Source organism: Passer domesticus, chromosome 8, assembly GCF_036417665.1.
Source record: "Passer domesticus isolate bPasDom1 chromosome 8, bPasDom1.hap1, whole genome shotgun sequence".
NCBI classification, from domain to species: Eukaryota; Metazoa; Chordata; class Aves; order Passeriformes; family Passeridae; genus Passer; species Passer domesticus.
This window is the reverse complement of record NC_087481.1, coordinates 40,053,692-40,078,162: the sequence shown is the minus strand read 5'-3', so window position 1 is coordinate 40,078,162 and position 24,471 is coordinate 40,053,692. Positions and strand designations below refer to the sequence as shown.

At 44.8% G+C, this 24,471-nt stretch overlaps 1 protein-coding gene across 4 annotated transcripts; it reads right to left on the bottom strand.

Annotated features, from left to right (window-relative positions):
- Window positions 1-19,621, bottom strand: LOC135306536 (broad substrate specificity ATP-binding cassette transporter ABCG2-like). Of its 4 annotated transcripts, none has more exons than XM_064430661.1 (16): window positions 19,430-19,619; window positions 16,589-16,863; window positions 15,956-16,015; window positions 14,554-14,668; window positions 12,164-12,316; window positions 11,299-11,456; window positions 10,081-10,232; window positions 8,768-8,884; window positions 7,669-7,934; window positions 7,019-7,101; window positions 6,614-6,703; window positions 5,081-5,205; window positions 4,576-4,730; window positions 3,036-3,125; window positions 1,757-1,869; window positions 1-884 (listed from the first exon to the last, which is right to left on the bottom strand). In XM_064430661.1, the coding sequence occupies exons 1-16, from the start codon at window positions 19,475-19,477 to the stop codon at window positions 737-739; spliced, it is 2,148 nt and encodes a 715-aa protein (XP_064286731.1). In that variant the 5' UTR covers window positions 19,478-19,619; the 3' UTR covers window positions 1-736. The 4 variants fall into 4 exon arrangements, 3 of the variants coding, with proteins under 3 accessions (XP_064286731.1, XP_064286732.1, XP_064286733.1); XM_064430662.1 differs by having other exon boundaries at window positions 19,448-19,619; XM_064430663.1 differs by lacking the exon at window positions 19,430-19,619 and adding an exon at window positions 18,331-18,527.
- Between the last annotated feature and the right edge of the window lie 4,850 nt (window positions 19,622-24,471).

The window sequence follows — 24,471 nt, the reverse complement described above, 5'->3', positions numbered from 1 at the left end:
TAAGTATACAAATTTTTATTTAGAAAGTAATAAAGAAAAGGGGCATTCTCTCTCCTCCTTTTAAAGTAGTAAATATATTTCTTGCTGTTCATGGCGGGGGGGAAGTTTTTTGGTTCTTTTTTTCTTAAGTACAACAGTACATATTTATCTTCTTAAGTGAGATGTCTAACACTACTGCTATTTAGTTTTTAATAAAGCTAAAGTTGTTTCTGGAAGTAGCTTCCACTGAGAAGCTACTACAAGTACAACTTTCTTTCCTGGTAATGAGTGCTTGGTCTCTGTACTGACTTCAAATCAAATCAAATGCATCTCCAACACATGGTGAATGGTCTCTGTCTCTCCTCAGATGTGACAAGCACTAACAAGGGACAATATATTGTATAAATGCCACCATCACCTTCCACCTTTTGTGATGGAGAAGCTCACATGTTCAATGGAATATTTTGTGTATAAGCTGGCCACAGAATAATAATAGTTTACAATATAAAGTTTGATATGTACCTAAGAATTATGAGAATTGTATTTTCTTAGGAAAAATCACTTGCACAATGTACATTAATGCATTTCTTCTTAAAACCCACAATCCTATGGAGATCATGCTCCAGAAACAGGGGAACAGGCTTCACATCTGAAGTCCAGTAAAGTAAGCTGAAACTTTTTGGCAATCTCCAGTAGGCCCTAACAAGCTTTGCAGTTTTAACACCTGAGAAGCTGCAGGGCAAGGCAACACAGGAGTCTACGTGAACTTCCTCATGAACCGGAGTTTTGCATAGGCAATGATAAGGAAGATAACAGTCATGCAGAAGAGAGCCACTATGTTTTCCCACATTGCCCAGGTGGTAGGGGCAATTCCTTGGCTGCACAGGTACGCTTCACCAGAACACCTGCAGAAAAGCATGAGGCACAAGTTCATATTACTATGTAGCACACATCTTCAGGTAATTACTGTTTTACAAAGATCCTTCTACCCTCAACTCTGCAAAACCGGTGATACAAATAGAGAACCCATCACCAAATAAAACTCAAGGGACAAATCTGTATCTCTAGTTCTCAGTTTTTTCAGTAGCCACCTAATTGTTCTTTATAGATAACTGGCAATTTATGAGGAAAACTCAGAACCATCTTAAACCATGGTAAGTACAGAAGCATTAGCTTTCCCTCAACAATCACTGGAAGTCCAAAAGCCATGGAAACAGTACTCTAGCATTGTTCCCTGCAAAATAGTCAGCCTGTCATCTTTCTAGTACAAATCACGAAACCATTGCACTGCTACAGCTTAAGGTATTAATAGCCAAGAGTATTTCAAATGGAGCAAAATGAAGCACTGCGAGAGAGATACCTTGGCTCTCTCTGTATCTGCAGGGAGGTTAATATTAAAAAGTTCTGTGGGGGAGGCATATTTCTGATCACAGGTCTACTGCTTTCCAGCAACTCTGTAGCTGTCCACACACTGCACTTCCATTGTTAAGTTACCCTGAATTTGTTTAGGAAAACTGATCAATTAGGGCTAGGTTATCAAAGACAAAACTTAATTTAGCTCAGCTGCCTATTTTTACAAGTAAAGTTTCATCCCTACTTCACTCTTGGGTAACTGTGGAGTTTTACTGTATAATCCTAAAATACGTTATTTGGGACATGTTGTTGAGACTGGCTTGTAAGTGGCTATTCTGCAGACAGTACAAAAATTTGACACAGTCAGACTTTCCTTTAAGCAAGCCATCATGATTCAGGCCCAGAACCACCGTGAGTTACTTACATTTCTTCTGAAATATTGGGGGGACAACTGCCTGAGTCTCCCACTAACACTGTAGCATTTGAATTCTTCTCACCACAGAAGTAGAGATCTCTGTACTCATTCACCTGAAGGGCCTAGGGAAAAAGGAAGACACAAGATTTTTACGGAGTTCATGGTTTGCGCTGTTAAAACTTCTGTTGAAACACTTCAAAGGAACTTGATTATTAGAATACACATAGCATCATTCTTGGAATCATATGTTCATGTTCCTTTTTATTTTCAAGCTCTTAGACACTGCCTTTCTTAGCAACTACTCCAAGTTCTACATGCAAGGTGGTTTGGTGTCCCAGGCCTTGGCTTCAAAGTTACTTACGGGTTTCTGTCTTGACAGCTACAAGTTCCTGTTCATCCACATTCACCTGGGTCAATCTACTGATCCATAAAATCATGTGGCTGCAGGCAGATACCCCAGCATCACCACACTGAAGGCATGGCAAAGTCAGCCAAAGTAAGAGGTGAAAGCTCTAGCATCCTGCACTCACTGCCATCTCAGAGGACACTTCCACATTGAGTAACACTGATAAAACATCTCAGGGATACCCAAACAATGAGGTCTCACACATCTCCCACCCTGTACCAGCTCCAGTATTCATTGCAGTCATTGTTACTTGAAGTAGGACACTATTCCTTCCAAAGAGGCTTGGCAAGGATGCAAAAAGGAAATAGAAACACAACTCCCACCTGTGACCTGCTCTATTTACTGTGTTTCAAGCAGCTGCACCCTTAGATTTCTGGTACCCCAGCTCCTTACTATTCAGAAAAGTCAAATTTCATTTCAGAGGAAGCCACACTGAAGACTGAGACGCTCATGAACTACAGTAAATCCTTTAACCAGCTGGAAAGTCATTGGCCCCAGACTGGCCACCCATACAGAAGTGTCTGGAGAGGTTGTACAATATTTGATTTTATTCTAAACCACAGAGATCAACTACTCAGGCAAGGAATTAGTGCTGACTGGACAGCTTGCTCTGCAGTTGTCCAAGCAGCACTAATTATGTAGCACAAAATGTTTGTTCAGTCCCTGACACTTCCAGCTCTCACAGAGAGTTCTAAATTTCACTTCCTATTTGAGGCTGGCTGGTTTATTCTTTTTTTTTTTTTTTTTTTTTACCATGTCCATGCAATGAAACCAACCAAATCTAGCCTTTAAGAGAACTTCATACTTTATACTCAAAACGTCTCCAGGAAGCAGCAGTGTGGCTACATTACTCAGAGGAGACCAATGCTACTTTCTACTCACAGTGAGGCCATATCGGGGGATGCTGAAGTACTTGAGCCAGTTCAGCCAGCCCATTACTGAAGGGAGGTTCACTAAGAGGCCAGAAAAGATCTGAAATAGAACAGAGGAGATTGATGAGTCACAAACTCCATTTACTGCAAAATAATACCGTTCCTGCACAGATGCTGCAGCTCCCAGCAGAGCTGCACTGGGATTGATGGACCTACTACTGCTGTCATCCCTGAACCCACAGACATGAGTTGGAGCCTTGCAGCACTCCCACACTGCTGGCCCAACAGCACACCCGAATACTTCAGCTGAACTGCTTGCAAAGAGATCAGAAAGGTTTTCTACATCCACATGTGAGCTAAGAAGCATGATCACAACTTCTTTCTGAGGAGGACTGTCCTATGGTAGAAGTAGGCAGAAGCCAAAGAAGAGAAGAGAAATTAAAAAGAGATGAGAGACTGGAGAGATGAGAGACTGGAGAATTTAAAAAGGAGAAAAATGGGGAGCCTTAAGAGCTGTTATTATTTCAGTCTTCTCCTCTGTCCTACATCTTTCATCCACACTTTCTCTAGTCTGGAAAAAGATTTGCTTTTAATTTCTATCACAAGTGGTCTTCATAGCTAAACATGACACTTCAGCCTCTGCTCCATCACAAGTGATCTTCTGCTTACTCCACTGACTTTCAGGACATGCATGTGTCACTCCTTATACACCATGACTTAACTCAATGTCCATCAGTTGCCCTTCAGTACACATGCACACTTCTCACCCACAGTGAGCAGTTGAAGCAGTGCAATGTCACTTGGCTTATTGCAAAAGCAGCTTAATTTGCTTAAATTGCAAATTGAAGAATAAGGAATGTACTGTGGCTCAGCACATGTACAGAGATAGTGACCAGGAATCATCAAACAAGAAATATGTAACTTGGTAGGTTTCACAGTCAAGGACATTTCATCATCAGCATCACCTCTCTGAAAAAGAACTCACAGCTTTCATCTCCAAGAAGTCAAAATTCCCTGCTCTCTCTCTTGTTCCCTTCCTTAAAAAATCCTTGGGGAAGAGTATTGAAGTAATTTCTTGAACCCCAAGGTAATATTGAATTACAAAAAAAAGAGAGGGTTTGTGCCTTTTGTACCACTTGGGCAGCAAAAATTAATGCAAAAAATCAACAGATCTAAAGTTTATTTCAAGGCTTTTTCCTTTTAAATGATCTAGTTGATCACTTTGATTTCTAATACTGGAAATGCAAGATTTTTTAAAATCAATCTTTGTAAGGACAATTTAATTTTAAAAAGCAACAGGTGTTTGGGGCACACTGTTTGGAAAGCTCTGGTGGCATCACACCTACTGAATTGCACCCAACCCTTACACTACAAGCTGCAGAAGTATATCTGTGACTAGAGTGGCAGTGAAATCACAAGCATGGGGCTGACATGCCACTGGACTATGGATATTTTAGCCTGCCTAGGGTAAGCTCAAGCCAGTCCTCTCAGCTGGTCTCAGCTCTTCCCTCCCCTCCACCAAAGGAGCACATAGCCCCTAATATACTTACAAGCATCAGGACAAAACAAATGGTGATGAGCAGATTGGCTACAGCCACCACATCCATCCCAGCACTGATAGCCAGGGACATGGCTGTGGCAGTGTAGGACACCAGTATCAGGGTCAGCATGAAGAAGAAGAACCGCCCTGCAACAGCCTGGTATCCTGTCAAAAAGCAGAAAGGTAAGAGTGCAGTAAGCAACCACGAATTCCAGAGAGGTACCCTTGGATTCCTATACAAGACAGGCAAATCAGGAAGAAAGACCAAGTCTGGAGTTGGCAGGAACTTTGCATGCTTCAAAGACCCAAAGAGCATTACCAGAAGATGTCGTCAGGCAGGTCCCTGTGTTAGACTGCTGGTGTCTCTGCCCCTGCCCCAGAGTCTTCCAAAGTTATGATGCCAAGCACTTAAATCAGCTAAGGTTCAAGTAGGAGTATGTTACAGATACAGTAATCTGGCTAAGTCAGAAATGTGTTGGAAGACAACAGGTTCAATTAAAGCATCAATTCTTTACCAATCATCCAGTAACTGATGCATGAGAATATGATGGCTGGAGTAGTTCTCATGGGCAGCAGATCTCCTATCATCAAGGCCAGGAAGTAGGCAGACACACGGTAATATCCACTGGTGTACTGATGGCTGCGAGGACAGGAAGGAGGGGAGTTGTACAGATTTACAGGTTCTCTAGGAAGCAGGCTCAGAGTGCGTGTTTGATTCATCATGATTTGTTTTCTGGTCTTTCTACCACTGACTCCTCTCTATGCAAATTGCTTATATTCTCTGTGCTATCACTGACATTCTGTGAAGTGAGGGCTGGTCTGTCTCTCAGACCCTGCCATCAAACAGCACACCAAGGGAATGAAACACTGTGTGACTGCTAAGTAAAATATTATTAAAAAACTCCCAAGTCTCTTTTCAAAGAAAAAGATCCTTAATACAAGAGAACAGGGATGCATTAGACTTCTAAACTGGAGGAACACTTCATCCACTGCTAACTGATACAGATGCTTCCAGGGAAGAAGGAATGATACCCAACAATGGGAAAACACCTTTGGGACGTCAACTCACCTCCAGTTCAGGGCAATTAAATGTCATTATGATTGTTATGCTGCTTAATGGAGCTCACGAAAAGATGTTTTAACAGGTGAGGTGCCTAAATCCCCATTGACACAGCTGGTAAACTACACTGGCAAGCATGGCAGACTAGCAAGAAATGGCAGTGTGGGAGAATTTCACTCCTGAGCAGCTGTTAGGGACAACAAGCTGCTCTGAGCAGCCTGTGGATGGACATCTACATTCCAGGTATAAATCTCCAGTTCCTGTTTTACTGCATAGGATCTGTCTCTTACACTTCTATTGTATGAGCTGGAGGCACCTCCAAATGACACTTTTAATATATATGTATGTATATATGGTGTATACTGTATCTACATGCATTTACATGACATATGTATACACACATACAAAAACATATATGTATATATATATAACTATAAAGATATTATACATAAATAATATAAGTAAATGACTATATTTCATTATATTTTAATTACTTATAACAACAATGTAGTAATCAAGCACATCCCTCTGAACACAGAGATGCACTTGATTATTAACGAGCTCTTGTAAGCCAGACAGCGGCCCCCTTCATCCCTTGCGAAGTTTTTCCAGGAACTCTCCCTTCATTTTTGCACAATCTTGCCACTTTAGGACCATTGCAAGACTCTGTGTCAGCCCTTGTGAGGAAGAGGGCAGGAAGGATTCACAGTCTGCAGGATTCACACGCAGACCTCAAAACCAGCTGTTACCAAAACTGGGTAGGAAAAACAGTAAGCTGTCACACAGCAAGCAAGTAAAAGCATTTCCTCCTTCCCCCAGCTCTTAGTATTTCAGCTCCCTGCTCTACAGACTAACTTAGCATTACTATTACAATCTCATGGTGCAAGGGAGCAATCAAATCTTTGGTGGCAATAATTTTGTTCAGCGTGTAAGATACTGCCCCATCTCATTCCAGGGTATGACACAGTCCAAGTGCCTTACTACTTACACAAATAGTTTCTTGTCTCTGATGAATAGCTCAATTGCAGAGACACTGGAAAAACACTGGTTTGTAGTGACAAAAAACAAGGATCCAACCCTAGAAGGCAAAACAGAACAGTGGAAAAGTGAGGAAACAAACTCTGTCCATAGAATGGAGATACTTAATTGTGCTACTGTAAATCTTAGCTGTATCCTTTACCTTCCCTTTTACATCCCCTTTGTACTTATGTGCAAGCCTGACAGATCTATGGCCCCTTTAGGACCCCTGGCAATTCTATGCTGCAGTGCACTGAGACTTATGAACCCAACCCTCCTTTGTATTTCAAGTGGATTCCAAGGCCTTCCTTCCCTGTGCTTCAAACCTATCTGCTACAGATAGAAAAATGGGGAAAGCTTTGGCTTTTTATCTTACCGATTCTGAATGCCACTTCGGTCCAGTTTTACACCAAAAAAGATAGCACCCACAACCAACGCTAGAATTACAGTCACTGCAATCTGGAAGTGGAAAAAAAGAAAGGTAAAAGGAAATCCTTCACGTAAGTAAAAAAATATAGGAACTAACATTATTAAGTCATTAATTATTATATACAGGGCTTAAGATTCACACCTCCCTAAAGCCTTGCTCTTGTGAGACAATGTATACCTATGACACACACAATTAAAATCCTTATGATGGTTTTTCAGATTTTATCCTCTTCACTTTCCTACTTTGCTCTTTGGCTAAGGAGAGTTTAGGAGAAACATGCTTATAGAATAACCAAGTTTAAATTTTAAATTGAGGCACAAAATTAGTATCACCCTAGAAGATCCCTATGTGACCCAGAGAATGGAGCACTTTCCCCCTACCCCAATCTTCAGTGCAGTAGTTCTTATGCTAAACTAAACTGGAGATTTTTTCCAAAAGCCACAAAAGTAGCTAAGCATCTCACTCCACTTACATGGCAGTGGCACAGGACTTTTCTGTTTCTCTAACTGCCTTTGAAAACATGTTCTGTCCTACAAACTGCAGATTATGGGACTGAGAGCAGCAAGAGTCTGAGACTTTTAGCAATTGTTACCTACTTGTGCAATGGAGGCCTGTGGGTTCCTGATGAGATTTTTCAGGGAACGCTTGGAGACCCAGTACAGCTGAGTGAAGAATCCATTCGCATAGGTGATCTCATGCTCCTGCTTGGATAATCTCTGCTTGCTTCCCCGTCCAAGCTCCACTTTCCCCAGTGCTTCCTTTGTGCTCTGATACAGGCTCGAGCTGAGATACTTCTGGTGCAGCACATCTACCACACTGCTATCCACGTTGCCTTCTGTCACTCCATTTTCACTGCTCACTTCTGAGTGAGAAAAAGAAGATATGGCTTGTGATTCCTGAGGAACCTGACCTTCAGATATGGCCCACCAATAAGCTCAACAATTTTGGAGGCTGAAGTAAAAGGGCAGAAATGCCCAGAGAATTTGAGTTGCTTTAGCACTGAGTTTAAGAGGCTAGCTTGAGTTTTTCCTACATTTTTAATTGGATCTAGCTAATCTGCCCATTCTTTCTGGTACAAAATGGTCATATTCTTGTAACATAGCATCAGAAAACCTTTGTTTCATTGAATTTGGGGAAAATCAATGTTTGCTCTGATTTACATCACTTCGGTGATGTAAACAGCTATGTAACTGCTTTACAAAATCTGTTCCCTTAGTCCTTCAGTTAACAATGTGCTACATGATCCCCAAGTATTTCCAAACATTTCACTCACTATATTGGTAGAGAATTTGTTCTCTTACAGTTCCAATCTCTTTCACTCTCCTGTAAATCCAACACTCCCTTCACCTATCTACCTAGTCTTCTCTGCAGCAGCCTCTTATGTGACTGAAAACTTGTCAGCTGCCTCTTGAGACTAAGCAGTTCTGGTTTTTCCAGTCTTTCCCTCACAGGCTTTTTTAAAATGTTTTGTATTTGTCATTACTCTCCTATACTACTGAAGTGAAAAAAATCAATTTAAAAAGTTTTCTAATTTCTTTAAAGAAGCCCAAAACAAACTATATCTATTAGTAGGACAATGAAAAGATAATGAAATGCCCTTAGACTCAAGGAAACCCAGAGAATAAAAGCTTGCCATCACTACATACAATTTCCCTTCTACATTAGCCAGCAGTGGATTTCTCCTTTGCAATTTACCTTTTCCTGTGTCCACAGGTCCTTGATCTTCCTTGTTTGCTGCCACAGCAGTTGAATCACCATTTATGACATCAAGGAAGAAGTCAGCTGGATTATTGAAGGGTTCACATTCATATCCTAAAAAAAAAAAACAGAACAAACCAAAACCACACATGCAACGTGTTTGCATTGCACAGGGCATGCCTCAGAAGGTCAGGTCTAATACTATATCACTTTTCCATAACCCTGTTACCAGAAAACTTCACTGCTTTTTGTAAGTGTTACTTTACAGCAGTAGATGGAAAGGATTTAGGAGATGGTGAATCCAGGGTATCTGAAGAGCTTCAAAGCTGCTAATTCACTGATTTCAGGTGAGGAGGAATCTCTAACTTGCTTCTACCTCAGCTCAGTATGGACAAATCTTGCCTCCTTCCCAGAGCTGTTCAACCACATTTCACTCTGAAAGACACACAGTTCCTCAGCAGAGGATCCTGGATGTTTGCCCTACAGCCTCAGATATTTCTTCCAGAGGCTCAACTCTTGTTGGTGTTTCCCTGGTCACAAGGATGAAGAAGGGCTGCCCAAGAGCAGCTTCTTATAATACAGTTCTAAGTATGACAAGGAGGAAATTAAAAACAAACAAATCCAAAGACACTTCTACACATTCCCTGAGAGAAAGGAAGTGGGCTACTAAGAGGAGGAGCTGACAGAGAAGTACTGACACTGGTTAAACCATCTCCATTAGAAAGCCAGAGAAAGCTTACAATCTAATGTGTCCACAGCTGCATCTAAAGATTGGAAGTTCATTCCACATTCTCTGTTCAAACATCCTCACCCTGCTCACCTGAAGAGAGGGCAGCCACCCAACAGTGCAACTATTAACCCATCTTAAGACACAACCTAATTCTGTCCTCTTGGTTGCCCACCTGCATTCAGCATAGAGCATATTTTTGGATCAATCTGTACAGATTGCTGCCAATCTGCAGGCTGTGGTTTAAAAAACACTGGATCTGCCACTGAGGCCTGCTACAGCTACAAGCATTATCTTGTTTGTTGCACATCATGCTTATACATATCCAGGTGATTCTCGATTTTTGTCCTCAAGCAAGGCAAATAAAAGGCAAGAGGGAGCCATGTTCTCTTGTCTGAAATTTTTTAGGTTTCTCATTTTGTCTTTTTCCTGTTCTAACATAACACTGCTTAGACTGTATGTGCACAGTCTCTAACATCGTAGTGATAGAAAATCAAGGACCTGTTATCCCATGCTAGGGCAAGAATCTACAGAGATTTAAATCATGAACCAGTTGCTTTTGCTCTTGGCATGCAAGACTTACCAATAGAACTGAAGTACTCCAGGGCATGTTTTGCAGGACCATGGTACAGCACCTTTCCCGAAGCCAGTAATGTCAGACTGTCAAACAGCTTGAATATGGAATAACGGGGCTGATGGATGGAGAATATGATGGTTCGCCCTCTTCTTGAGAGCCTGACATAGAAACAAAACATCTCTTAATGTTTTCATTAAGGAATTTCAGGAAGGCAAACCCCAAGTATCAAAATCCAAGACAAATACTAGGCAACTTCTCAAGGTCTTGACACAGCAAAACCTTCTCTCCCTTCTTGGTCACTCTATCAGATGCTCCCTGCAAGACAGCACCCATCATTATAGGAGACCATGGCTGCAGCCCAGGTAGCCAAAGTATGATGTTGTCTGTAGCTAGCAAAGCCTGAGGCCACAGCTGTGTATAAACCCTCCTTACATGCTTTTTATACCAGATGTCAACTTGACTAACTGCAGCAGTCCTACTGTGTTCAATGGCAGTACCAGGTGGTGCTTATCAGGCTGTGGAAGTCTGGCAAGCTGAGATTTCTCTTAGCTCTTCTGCTGAAGATTTACTCTAAAGAAAATTCAAATCAAGTTTTTCTCAAAGCTCGTCAGATGCTCTTTCAAGTGCTTTAGCACTGATGCCCAACAAGGACACTTGATGATCAAAGACCTATATCCACAAACCCCAGACCAAAGCAATCCCCACAAGCAAAACCAGACAACATGCCACAAACCCAGAAGCAGGATTAGAAAGTCATTCTCATTAAATAAGCTTCTTTCATCCTCCCTGCATGTAACTTTGTTCTAATTGTCAGAAGACACCTCACCTCCAAAACAGAGGACACTCAGGGTAAATTTGCAGGTGAAGTTTTATCTGAGTTCAAGACTGTTGTTGGGTAATAGACTCAGATGGAAGGCCAAGAAATTATGATTACAAGGCCTGACCTCCCAGTCCACCCTTTGTTGTGGCAAAGGGAAGCTGTCCAAGCTACATCTGCTTTTTGGGCTCCAATCCAATGCTTGCTGTGGAAAAATTCCCATAAGCTTAAAAAGGCTTTGGAAGAGACCCAAACAAATAACTGACCACTACTTCTGAGTATATTTGTCTAGTTTTTATGTTTTTGTTTTTTAGAGGAGCACTAGAACTACTCAGTCATAAGAACATTCCTTTTTTTACTAATGAGTTGTCAACCAAATTGCAACACATTGAAAAACTGACTCTTACTTCTTCAGAAGGATGAGGACTGCATTGGCTGTGCTGGCATCAAGGCCAGTTGTTGGTTCATCCAGAAAAAGGACTGGTGGCTCTGTGATGAGCTCCATCCCAATGTTGGTTCTCTTCCGTTCCCCTCCAGACACTCCCCGGATCAATTCAGTTCCGACCTGCACACAGAAGAAATCAGATATTTGCAACAAGACCCAGTCAGTACATGCTCTGCAGTTGTGGGCTTTCCACACCTAGCAGCCATTTTCACTTTCAGAGTCCCTTTAATGAATTCTAGGACCAAGAGCAGGTGAGTTTGACCTAGTGTGAGGGACTGTGTAGTAGTACGCTAAGCCTGATTTTCAGAGGTATCAGGTGCCTTATGATTTCAGGGAACAAGGATGACACTGACAAGGAAGAGATAGAGTGGGACCACAGATTTCAGAGGAGGCTTTGGTGTGTTGGGATGTCTTGTTTTGGTAGCTTGCCTGTTAATACAAGGTCTACACAGAACTTTTCCATCAAAGACCAGTTTTCCATCCCTCAGAGCTTTCAGAAATGAGAAAACAATTTTCTTGTCTTGTTCCACAAAGCCAGGAAGTGACTGAACAACTTTCCAAGATGCAATGACTAAGCGACTCTTTCCCTTCTGAATTTATACAACATACTGGATATGGCCCAAAATCTTCTCCTTTTAGTAGCAAATACAAATATCTCTCTCCAAGCTCCCTCCTGAGCTGGAGACTGATTTCTTGCATGCAATATGGTTTAGTCAGGTTCCTGTTTGTCTTCCTGCAACTGCACTACATACACTATACTGCCCAGAGACAAGTCGTTCAATTTCCAGAGGCAGAGGATTTCTGAGAAAGGTGTTCTTGCTGCTCACCTTAGCATCAGCCACTTTGCTTAATCCCAGCTCATTGATTATCTGGGTGACTCGCTCTTCCTTCTCTTTAATGCTGATGGAGCTGGGGAGTCGCAGCGCAGCAGAGAATTGCAGGTTCTCCCTCACCGTCATCGTGCCCATAACAACATCATCCTGGAAGTACAAATGGACAGTTGGAAAGACTCCTCAGCTGCTGAGTGGGCACAGGTGTCCCTTAGTGGCAGTTACTGGATAAGTTGTTTGCATACTACAGTGGAACCCAGACTGAAGGGCAACTCCTCCTTCAAATTTTACAAGACATGAAATTCAAAGTCCTTCAGTAGCAGTCGAGGGGAGATTGTAGCTCTGCAGGCTCCACAGCTTACACCAAGCATCCCCTCAGCCTGCTTTCAGGCTAAGAAGTTCAAGTGCAGACAGTGCCACTGTGTACTGCACGTGCATTTTTCTTACTAGCCAAAGTGAGGCAGAGCAGGGAGTGATTTTGTAGAGTTAAACTTCTGTCAGTCCAGTTGGAGACAAAGGACGTTGCTAGTGCTCAGTGCTCAAGGCAGAGACACTCAGAGTCAGCTCTGTTCCCAGTAACAAGCCATACCTTGTTGTGGTCCAGAACACCTGCTGAGTTCAGCTGCTCCAACAAGGAGCTTTCCCCAACTCCTCACTGACCGCAGTTTCTCAGAGAAGCAAGAGTATTACACCAAGACACTCCTGACATGTCTCAGCTATGTACAACTCTTGGACCTAAGACTTTATACTAAGGGTTACAAAAACTTCAACAGTCATGTGCACTTTAAGGGAGGATCAAATCTATCCAGCTGACAGACCTGGGCAGCCTACAGCAACCTGCAACAACCATGAGCCAAGTAAGAGATTTGTCATCAGTTCCATTCAGAGCTCCATCATCCCCACTTTGGTATTTGTACCAATTCTGTATCCTACAATATGATGAGAAAAGGGCTGCAACACTGGGGAGCTGCTGAGAAACATGCCTGTTACATCAGCCACCTTTGGAAGACATCCCCTAAGCTGCAGGGCAGCAGATTCTTGCCTGTTTTGGGACTCTGCCCACGTCAGATGCAGTGCATCACTACCACGCATGATATACCAGTCAACCATGTCTGGCACTGCATTTAACAGAGGAAGTCAAGAATGTGCTGCTTTGCTGCCAAAGATGGTTAAGGCATTTCAAACCTTCACTTCCCATCCCACAACCCCTCAGTCTCTGACCCCAGCCTCCCATTCTCCACTCTCAGATCCACCAACAGAACTGCTGGGTCACTACACGGTGAAACTGTTTAGTTTCACTGGAAACTAAACTGTGAATTTAAGCTTAATACCAAACATAACTAGCAGTGGCATGACACCTTCACTCTCAGCATGAATGGAGAGATCACCAGCAGTTTTATAGGGATACCATATGACTTAGCATGCCTAAAAATGATCCTATAATTATGTATTTAGGACTTAAGTGTTTGTAGTTTTTGGTCCATCTTTACTGATCCAGGGAGTACTACATGGGGTGGGAAGGGGGAGAGACCATTTAACGTTTCACCAAGTTGCTTATCATTTTAAAGTTATGTCTGGTTGCTTTGGACATTTGAGAGACAAATGTCTCAAATTGGGACCACTTGTGATAAACTTACTGGCTTTTCATCAGCCACTGAGGATCTGGGGATCTCTGACCTGCAGGATCAAGATTTAGCACTAGTCTCATCCCATGGATCCTGTGGAGCCCCCCAGCTGGCAGATTTCAGCTGCCTGTGTCACATCTGCCTGCAGTCAGAACCCTGGATGGTTTCCAGATTTGGCTGCTCATACGACTGCCAAGAATCCCCTTCTCCCCAAGCTCCCCAGGGCTTTGAGGGTCTATTATTGGTCCAGGCCTCCACCCACTTCCGCAGATTCAGGCTTTTCCTGTCTCTGAGTGGAATGAACCTCTGTCACAGCCAGCTAGAATCAGAGGAAGAACAGCAGGGATCTATTTATTTCCTAGAATTATTGTCTGATAGTTTGTAGGTACTTCTGCCAGCTAGAACTGCTTCTGAGTTTGACAGCAAGAGATTTTGGGTGTCATGGTTTTTTCCCTCCCTTTTTAAAAAATCTTTGCTAGCACTTCAGGGCAGAGCCCAAAGGCCAAGTCACAGCAGCCCAGCAATCTGGGCATCCATGTGGCTGTGGGAAGACACACCTCTGCTCCTGACTAGGCTAGGAGGAACAGTTTGATCTTATTTCTTCCATATCCCAGATTAAAACTAAAAACTCTAACAGTGAGTTATCAAATTAGGCTCTGTAGGGATCACTGAAAATTACCTAAACTAGTTGTTGATGCTTCCTCATCTTATGTGGTCTTCCATCCCAAGGTCTCCCAGGCCTCCAGGAAGGCAGTTACTCACCTGCACAACATATCCTGAGATGCACTTGAAATTTGGAGGTTGTGGGATGCCATCAATAAGCACTTCTCCAGACAGACCTGCTGGGTCCTTTCTGGCAGCCAGCACATCTAGGAGACTTCAGACAAACACCAGGCATTAGGTTTTGCAATAACTGCTGCTTTTACCCTTGACTGGATAAGTACCACCAGCCAGGACTGAGTTACAGCCTGCTCACAGTGTGCTGCAAACCAGAGGGCACAGGAAGGGGCTTCCCCTACTCTGCAAGCTGTAGCTCTTTGTACAGAAAGTCTGGTGTACATCCAGGATTTTCCAGCACACGGTGTGCCACAGCAGTATGGCAGTGTACAGACGCTCACAACTCACAACAGTCAACCCCCTACAGACATAAACTTGGTCTGTGTATTTACAGATAACCTCAAATGCACAGAGACAAAAGCACCCTGCTGAGTCGTTGCAGGCTGCTCTCCAGCCAGGGGAGCACTGAACTAACTCCCCTTATCGCAAGGAAATTAATCCATATGGGTGTAAACAAGACAAGAGTTAAGATTAATTCTAGAAAGTAATTTTTTTTAGTGTATCACCGGATATTCTCCTTACTGCCTGTACAGAGACCAGCCTGTCTGCCAGATAAGTAAACTGCCCTGATGAAGTGCTGCTCTTGAAAGCATCCTGATTAACCAGCAGTCTCCTGAGAAAAGAAGATCAATGGTCACCACAAAGACAGACCTGTGTGAACCCTGACCATATTTCTGAGCATTTGACTAAGCATTCTGAGCATTAAAGTCAGAGAGTGACAAAGAGCTCTCTTACGACAGGAGAGAAAACAGCATTAGCACTGGATGGAAATAGTCTACATGGCATTTCTTGTGCCTTCACCCAAACAACTCAAGAATGTGTACAGCCCCACCAGCAGGCCACAGCCAAGTTGGGGTAAGGATCCAGAGCATCCTAGAGACTCCATTACACCATACCACTGTCAGTTGTCACAGAAGGGTCTGGCCTAGCAGCTTCAAGGAAGAATTGTTACAGTGAGTTAAAAGGGGGTGACATCTTCCATGCCCCAGGGGAGCTTGTGCCCCATCCCCACCCCATTATCAGTGAGAACAGAGCCTACATCTGAGCTCCAGACACCCCAGTTCTGCCTGGTATCTTAACTCAGGCCACCACCAAAGATGACTGCAGTAATATGGAGCAGCAACTGGAGCAGATAAGGCGTGTGACACAGTCATGGTGCAAGAGCTTCAGCAAAACTGACAGAGGGGCAGGAGGTCAAGCTGCATCACCAGATTTCTCAAAGGCATGCAAAGGTCTAAGCGTGCAGATACCTCACATCTCCCCTAACCCTCAGAATCCCAAATATACTTTGAACAGCTGTCCATTCAAAAGAGCAGAAGGTACTCACGAAGATTTCCCACTCCCTGTTGGCCCCAGGATAGCATTCAAGCCTGGTTTCATAATGCCACTGGAAGAAGGAAAGAGCTGTTAACAAATAAGGACATTTACAAGGACCACACAAATGCAGATTTTAGTAGATGTGAACAAAATGCTATTGAAAGAAAAACCTCAGAGATTAAAAACTTCTTAAATCTGAAATCAATAAGCATTTTTTCTTTCTGTCCCAGACTGCCAGTCAGAACAGAATGAGAACTGGACACAAAAAGCAATCTATGTAAGACAGAAATTAAGTGTCTTCCCTGCTCAGCAGGGTCTTGAAAAGAAGCAACAACTACTCTCTGTTGCTCATTTCCTCCGACTGCACCTTGAACCATAGTTAAGGGAACCCTCAGATCTCCTGGCCAAAGAGTTCACACGAGTTTGGTCCTAATTTGCTGAGATCAATAACTGAAACTGCTTCAGCTATATCCCAGCTATTTTGCCTAAAAGCAAATCAAAGTGCTTACATGAGCTGCTGACTGGCAGGAGGGCAGTCATTTCTGTACCAGCACAGCTGGATCTGGGAGGTGACACAAGGTCACTGGTTCACAGCAACAGATTAATTCCTACCCTCTAGTATTTCATTTAAGCAAACACTTACTTAACATTATGAAGGATCTTCTTTTCCACGATTTTCCGTTTACAAAGGAATCCACTGGACTGCTTAACAGAGTACTGGATGTTATGGAAACTCACAACAGAGCCACGAGGAGATCGGAGGGACTCTTGTGTTGGAATAGAACGTTGGAAATTGCCCACTCCTTCCTCTTCTCCAACAGAAATAATGCTGTGATCGAACGTGTCCGACATCATGCTCTTGTTACACAGGCCAAGCTCCACTGCATGGAGGTCACTGTTGTTTTGAGCAGTTCCCATCTGTTGAGACAAAGAACACAGAAAAAAGCAGGGAAGGAGACATGTGAACAAAGATTTCTCCAGAAAGTGTCTTGGAAGAGCAAGTTCATGCACACCACACCAATAGGTACACATGCCAAGTTTCCAAAAGGATGGACATCCGCACCGGAAGACATCCAGCAGTCAGCCCCCAAAGGCACAGAAACCCACAGATTTAGAACTAACCTTTAAGGACTGGAAGTATGCTCTTGAAGTAAATAATGCTTGCTCAAAGGGCATCTAATGAGGCAAAAACAAGCCTACCCATGATGCTCACCATCTCTGGCAACACAGTTGGCACTACTAATGGAAGCTGTTACCACTTGAAGAGACTCAAGCTCACCTTCTTCAGCCGTAACATGCTTACCCCCCAACAAGGGCAGCAGAAAAAGCCTATTAATGAACCCATATAAAGAAGCACAGCAACAAAAACGTTTGTGTTTATGAAAATGAAGCCAGCCACATACATCTTGTTTGCTGCACAAGTCTGTTTTAGAGATATCAATGTGATTAAAATAACAATTACACATGCTAAAAATTACTCTGATGCTGAGGAAAGCCAAGGTGCTCATCAGGTTAAAAGAGCAAGGAGAAAGACCTGGCCACAAACACATCCATTGCTAGTTCCTCGAATTTTGTGTGAAGGCAGAAGTATCCCACCAACCACCCTTTACCCACCATCTGCACTTCTTTCCTCACAGGACTGAGAGGGTGATAACTAGTAAGCCCACAGTAATAGATGTCTCAGGGAGAGAGAGAGATGGCCACCCTGTTAGGAAACTGGAGGTACAAAAGCCAGGTTTAAAGAAATGGGAATTGTCCTTTCCTCTCTGCCTCTTCCTATCACTGAAAGCTCAACAAGTTGCATAAGTTTTTCCTTGTATAAGTAAAATTAAAATCAGGGGCAAAGGAAGGGTTGTTTAGTTTGAACCCATACTGAACTCTAAGGCTAGCCGCTCCTGGGAAAGACTTGCTTATGGGAAACAACACAGGATATGCTGGTTACATCAGCAAGAGATGGCTTATACACTTGAAAGGTTGCACAACAGATGATGAGAAAAAAAAAAACTAACAGGATGCTAGTGACACTAGGGACAAAGACCCCGTTAGACTTTTGAACATTTTTCTTGTACCTGTCCAGGCTAGGCTCTGTGGTTTAGTTCACCGTACACCCTTTCATGCAGGTTTTTGTATAGCTGCCGATTAGCACTGCCGAGCGGGTATGTGCACGGACGGCACGAGCAAAGCCTAGCACAGGCTACAGGTAGGCTCGGGCTGAGCAGCACCTCACGGCAGCGCCCCTCTGTCTCCCACCCGCCTCCCGCGGGCTGGTTTCGCCATTAAGCCGGAGCCACGACCCGACCCGGCCGGCCGCGCTCCGCTCTCCTCCCCCGGCCCCGCCAGGAGCGCTGCTCGCCGCCCCCGCCCCGGCCCGGCCCGCGCCGTTACCTCGCGGCTGCCGCGGCGCTCGCAGTGGAGGCGGCTCTGCTTTGGCGGCGTTTTATAAGCGGGTCCGAGCGGCGGGTTACATAAAGCGGCGGCGGGGAGTGCCGGCGGTGGCACGCAAACCCCGCCGGTGGCGGGCGAAGGCGGCGGCGATGGAGCCCCGCTCGGCGGGCGGCGCGACCCCCGGGGCGGGGCCGAGCCGAGCCGAGCCGAGCCGAGCCGAGCCGAGCCCGGCTGCGTGAGGGCCGCGCTGCGGGAGCGCTGCCCCCGCCGGCAGCGCTGGGCCCGGGGCGCGGCGCGGAGCAGCCCCCGTGAGCCGGGGTGCCGCGGGATGCCGGCGCTGTCAGCCCGCCTTCCCGGGGCGGGGAGAGCAGCGGGGCAAAGCCCGGGGTTCGCTCCCGGGAACCCCCGAGGCGCGCAGCGGGCGGCGGACGCGAGGAGCGCCGTGAAATGCACGCGGCCCCTGCGCACCCCGGCGCGGGAGGGACCGGCGGGGAGCGGGAGGCAGCGGCCGCTCTCCCTCCTCCCTCCCACCTCCTGCAAAGGTCATCGCCCCCGGGGCATGGGTCCAGTCCCCGGGTCGGCCGGGGCCATTGGCCGCCCTGGCAGCTCTCCCCGGGGTGACACTGCCGCTCCGGTCTCACCCCTTCCGTGGCAGTGTGCGCCTTGGTGGGCGCAGAGGGGGTCAGGGCAGCCTGCTGGGATGACCCGCTGTCCCTCAGGTTGCCTCTCCGTGCTGCCATGTGCTCCCAGCTAGGAGAATGTGTGAAATCAGGAATATCGGATTTCCTTCAGTTTGTGGTCAGGCCTTCTTGTCTTCCCATTCTCAAGCACTATTGTCTTTATAAGTAAGCTCTGTCTCCCCAGGTTCCTTGATTTTGTGAATGCAGGAAAAGCCCAATTTTATGGTTTACAAATACAATTTATGGCAAAGCTGTCAAGTCATATTAATTGCCTCCGGTTTGACTGCCCTCTGCAGCTCTCTACAGCATTGCTTTTTTTCTAACTACACCTTTTTCTAGATCAATTTCAGGCTCAGTGAGGGTAAAATATACCTCTATCTATCCAATCAACAATAATAATGAAAACTCTAAAGGCTCACCTCTCCCTTTTCCAATACCTGTCTCCTCTGGGTATGTTGATATGCCATTGATGCATTAGGCAGAAGACACCCATATCCTCTGAAGTTGCATTGCTCTGCAGGGCTGACAGGAGTCAGCAGGTTTTTTTATGGGGGTATTGAAATAGCCCTAGAGATCTCTCAGAAGAGCAGGTTTTACCACAGGCTTGCTGAATGCTATCTTCAGTCACTCTGTGGGTCAGAAGTGGACTTGAGTTCATGTTTCGTATGTGATTTAACTTCCTCTTTTGGGGAAAATCTGCCTACATTAAAGACTTTTGCCCTAGTGTTTCACCAAACATGCATATCTCTGTCTCCAAAAATATTCAATCCCAAATACTCACTACCCCTCAACAAGCTGCAGATGCAATCTTCTCTTGTCATGTGCCTGAAACAGTGAGGCAAACAGAGCCTGTGTGCTTGGGAACAAAGGTGAGCATTTTCTGAGTCATGAACTTGCTGCTCCACATAGTGCCTGCACAGTGGTGCAGGAGAACAGCTCGCTTGAGGAGCACAATTAAAAAGTTCAGGTTATTCTTGGCAGCATCAGTTGCACATCTGGTCCTCAGACAAAGGTGGTAGGTGCCTTCATGCTGGTCATTTTGGGAAACACTACTGCTCCTCCCGCACTTCATGGAATGGAAAATCCACTTCTCTGTCCCCTGTGCCTAAGCTCATCCCAATGACAAAGAAATAAGCAGAGATGCCAGATATTGGGAGTAACTAAATCTGCCAAATACAGGATCTGGCTGGAAGCTCTGCCTTTGCTGTAGCCCATTCTTCAAGCAGCAGTCTTCTAGGCTTCTTCAAGGAGAGCCTCTTTCGTCTCCCACTGCAATTAGGAGTATTTTTCAACTGTATCATGTTACTAATCCAGTTAATCTAGCTCACACTGTTGCTGAGGGAGGTATCTGCCAGTACAGGGATAGAAAACAGTGGCCAGGGCTGTAGTTATTTAAGACAAATACAACAAGCCTGATGTTACTGTACTTTTCTCTTGATCACCACTCTGTAGGGTGGTGGGTATGCCAGCACTGCTTTGTGCTCCTCATCCACTGAGAGGAACATTTGCTCTATAAACTGTCAGGCTTTACTGCAGATTAAAGGATGTGGTCTTCACAGAAAGACACCAAAAGCATTAGCCCAGTGTAAAGCCCTAGAAAGCACCAAGCTACAATGCCCTGGTGCATTCACTGAGCACCATTAAACAAATAATGCTACAGGCTTTGAAGTGATCTGTTGTGATAGCAAGGAAAGAACAGCCTGGGTCATGTTTCAGATCTCATGCAGGTTTTAGTACAAGTTTGAGATCTTTGCTTTTTCTCCTTAGCTCCTGCTGCCTTGAGCCTCTGATTTGGCTGCCACTGCAGGGTTGCAGAGCAGGAGGGACCATGGTACCATCCTGGACATGGGGCAAGGGATCTAGCAGAAAGTGAGGCTTTGAGGAGTCCTGCTGTTTCTCCACTGCTTTCTTAGCATGCTGCTCTCATTGACCGGAGGATCCAGGGTGTTTTTTAATCCTACCTAATGCTGAACTTCATAAAGCTCATGGAATATTTCAGGGATTTGAACCAGCAAGAGAGTGCATAAGAAATATGTCCAGGAGGAAATGTACAATGATTAGTACTATTGCCCTCTCTATGGAATGCATCAATAAGCAGATCCCAATGCTCACTGTACAAAAGCAGCTCTGAGATCAATGCAGAAGATAGCAATATCAGACATGGTTCTTGAGTGATACTTTCTGGCCTCTTCTTTTCCAGAAGCTCCAGTAAACTACTCCAAAAGACACACCATGTACAGATGTGTACACATGTACTGAATCTGGTGCATCTACAAATTTAGCACTCTAGGCACAAAAAAATCATTGTGCTTTTTCCAGCCATGATTGCTCATCATGTCAAAGCTAGTGCTGACTAACCTCCCTTAGTTAAAGTGCTGCTTGCCTTGGGGAAGTTGACTTTTGCAAGACTTGCAGATTATGTAGAAGAAATCTGACTCTGTCAAATTTTGTTAATCATTTAGTCCCTTATCTGAATTCATAGTAGCACTAAATCCTTAATTGGTTAAAGATAAGAAAGGGTTCAAGCAAATCTAAGAGGAAAGGAAATCAGTATTTAACTAGTACGGAGATATCTGGGCTTCATTCTGACAGAAATCACGAATAATTAAACTATAGGAGCAACAGAATTCAGTATTATCTGGTAAAGCAAGTAATCAGCCAAGGATGTCAGAGATAAACCACCTAGTGCATTTAAAGTACCATGACAGATCTTCAGGAGTTAAATCGATGACACCATAAATGTGCTGAGATTTTTATTGCTCCTACTCCTGTTAGTAATATGTTCAGGAGCCTGCTAAGGAGAAAGCTCCCATGTCCTCTCTAGCCAAGCAGGTCTGGGAGAGACACCAGTTGTGACCGCCCCTGTAGTGTTCTCAAGCCTTTAGGACAAGGCCTAGGACTTCAGACCAAGAGGTGCACCAAGCACTGAAACCAGAACACACAAGCCCCAGGACAATTTTCTCCCACACTCAACCCAAGCTCCTGTGCAGGACTCCTTCAAGTACAGTTTGTCTTGCTATTTGTGAGTCAGGAATGGGCACTCCATCCTTCTGCTTGCCTTTTGAGGGCCTCAGTGCCTGCAGGAGGCTAACAGGATTAAAGTGTGTTTTATCTGTCCTAACTCAGCTCTGCAGAGGTCAGTTCCCTTGCTAGACATGAATGTTGACATACACATTGTTACGTAGGCATTTCACTGCCTTCCTCAGGAGCAAAGTCCAGGCTGCCCTATGAGACATTCCTAAAAACTGTTTAACTTTTATCCACTCCCAAGGCCTGACCTGCTGCCATTAGGATTTGTTGTGGCAGCCCTGGACACATTCAGCCTTTTTTTTTTGCAGTAGGCATGCTGTACACCCAGAGTTGCGCACAACTGTAAGAGTGTGAGATATCATTATAGCAAACAGCTTGCATTCTGGAGAAGAAGAGATTGAAAAGTAGCTCTCATCCATAACTCTTCCCTTCTTTTGTGTCTTCCTAGAGGCCCACTAGTGCTCTATGACCTTGACAGAGAACTACTGTGCCATGACACAGGGCAGAGCATCACAGTAGGTGAAAAAAAAAGCGTAAAGGCTCAGAAATCTCCGTTGTCCCCTACTCTGATGCAGACTGCAGGAAAATCACATTTATAAACAAGTAAACTGAGGAAGAAAAACAGGGAATCACCAGGTAGCAAGTGTTATCAAATATATCCCAAAACAGAAAGCCAGACTAAATGTTTGGATTTCTGTCTTGAAGATGAAGGCAGTAACAAAGAGGAGAACAAAGAGAAGGAAGCACTTGGTTGCACAACTCACCCAGTAATGCCACAGGAAAAAGCAGAACACTCCTAGGATACTTTTGCCAGAGTTCTTTGTGCTCACCTTCCATCTGGCCTCTCTGGTTATGTTCCACTATGTTCCAACTCATCTCTATATTTGGCTTTTGCAGTAAAGCCACTGCCTGGAGTTGTCTTGGCCAGGGCACCTCAGGTTTTCTCACTGTGTTGCTCTGCGCCTCTCCAGAATAAATTTTTCTTTCCTACATTGGAAATGGCTGTGTAAGTGGAGATGACAAGTGTACAGAAAAGGGGCAGAGGGAGCCCAGGGTTACCCAGGAGCCACTGAAGGCCAGTGAGGTGTCCTAGGCCTGGAGATATTTCTCAGTAATCAGGAGAGGCAGGGGCAGTAGAGTCACAGCAGAAATGCCAAGGCAGGTGTGAATTGAGGGTAAATGAAAATCTGGGTGTAGAACACCAGGAGTGGCAAATGTTGATGACACTGAGCTTAGCTTCTCACCAGGACAGCAGCACATCTAGGGGTAGCTCCTCCAGGCAGTCAGAGTAGAAGGGGCAATGAATAAATCTTAATGACTCACAGAAGAGGGACAGGGCAAGAAATTGAACACTGTAATCTCCTCAAGCATGTGAAAAGACACATTCATTAACAACCCTTGGTCACCGGGCTAAGGATGGAGGAGACATGAGAGGTCTCTAGCTGATGTTCCTTGTTCTGTGTCACGACAAGGACCCTGACCACAGCCCCTGGACATGGGTCCTTGTGCTCAAATGCTGAATAGTTCCTCTGGGCACATCTCTCCTCCCTCATGAGTGTTTGGTAAGAGAACAGAAGCAAGTACAATCTGTTCTGTTTTACAAAAAGGTCATCCCATTCTCTTCAAGGTAAAGAATGCCTGCTGGTGGTGTGGCTTCTCCTGGGTCTGAACAGAATAAAACTCTTTGAGGCAGTATTCCTGAAAGGATTCAGAAAGCCTACCATCTCTTGTTGCTGTAACACTTCTCAGTTGTGTAGGAAACCGAGAAGAAGCTCTGCCCTTTTGTCTGTCCCAGAAGTCTTTGTATGTGCTTTCAAAGCCTGCTCTCTTAGAACTCCAAACATGTCTGAACAACCTGGGTGGTTTGCAGCATTACAGCAATATGTCTACAGGTGTGTGTGTGTGCATGGATATGGAGTTTTTCTTTCTGAGCTTGCCCTTTACTATTATTTCTGATGTGTTTTGCAGAAGGGGACCCCACGGGACTCACAGCCATTGGAAATGATCACTTGGGATGGCTTCCCAGTCCCTTCTCAGGCAGCACAAGCAAAGCCAACTTCAAGTTCCCGCTTTGCATCTTGCTCTGAGTGGCTGTTTCTTAGGCTGCTGTGCCTTCTGGCACCTAGAAGTGAGTGTACCACCAGAGTAATGACTGGTGTCTTCTGGGGACAGCAGTGGCCAGGAAACAGCACCATCCAGAGCTGTTAGGGACATCCTGTGCTGCAGAGCCCATTACTGCCATGCACACAAGCTCTCTTGGTAATTTGCACCCCTTAGCAAAGCTGGCAGATTCAGGCTAGAGACCCATGGCTGAACAGCCATCGTTTTGTCAACTGAACTTTTGCACTCCTCCTTCAGCCAGGGCTTTATCTCACCACACCCCACAGGGCTGACACCTTTCTGTCATCTGCCCGAGTGCCTGCATGTGTAC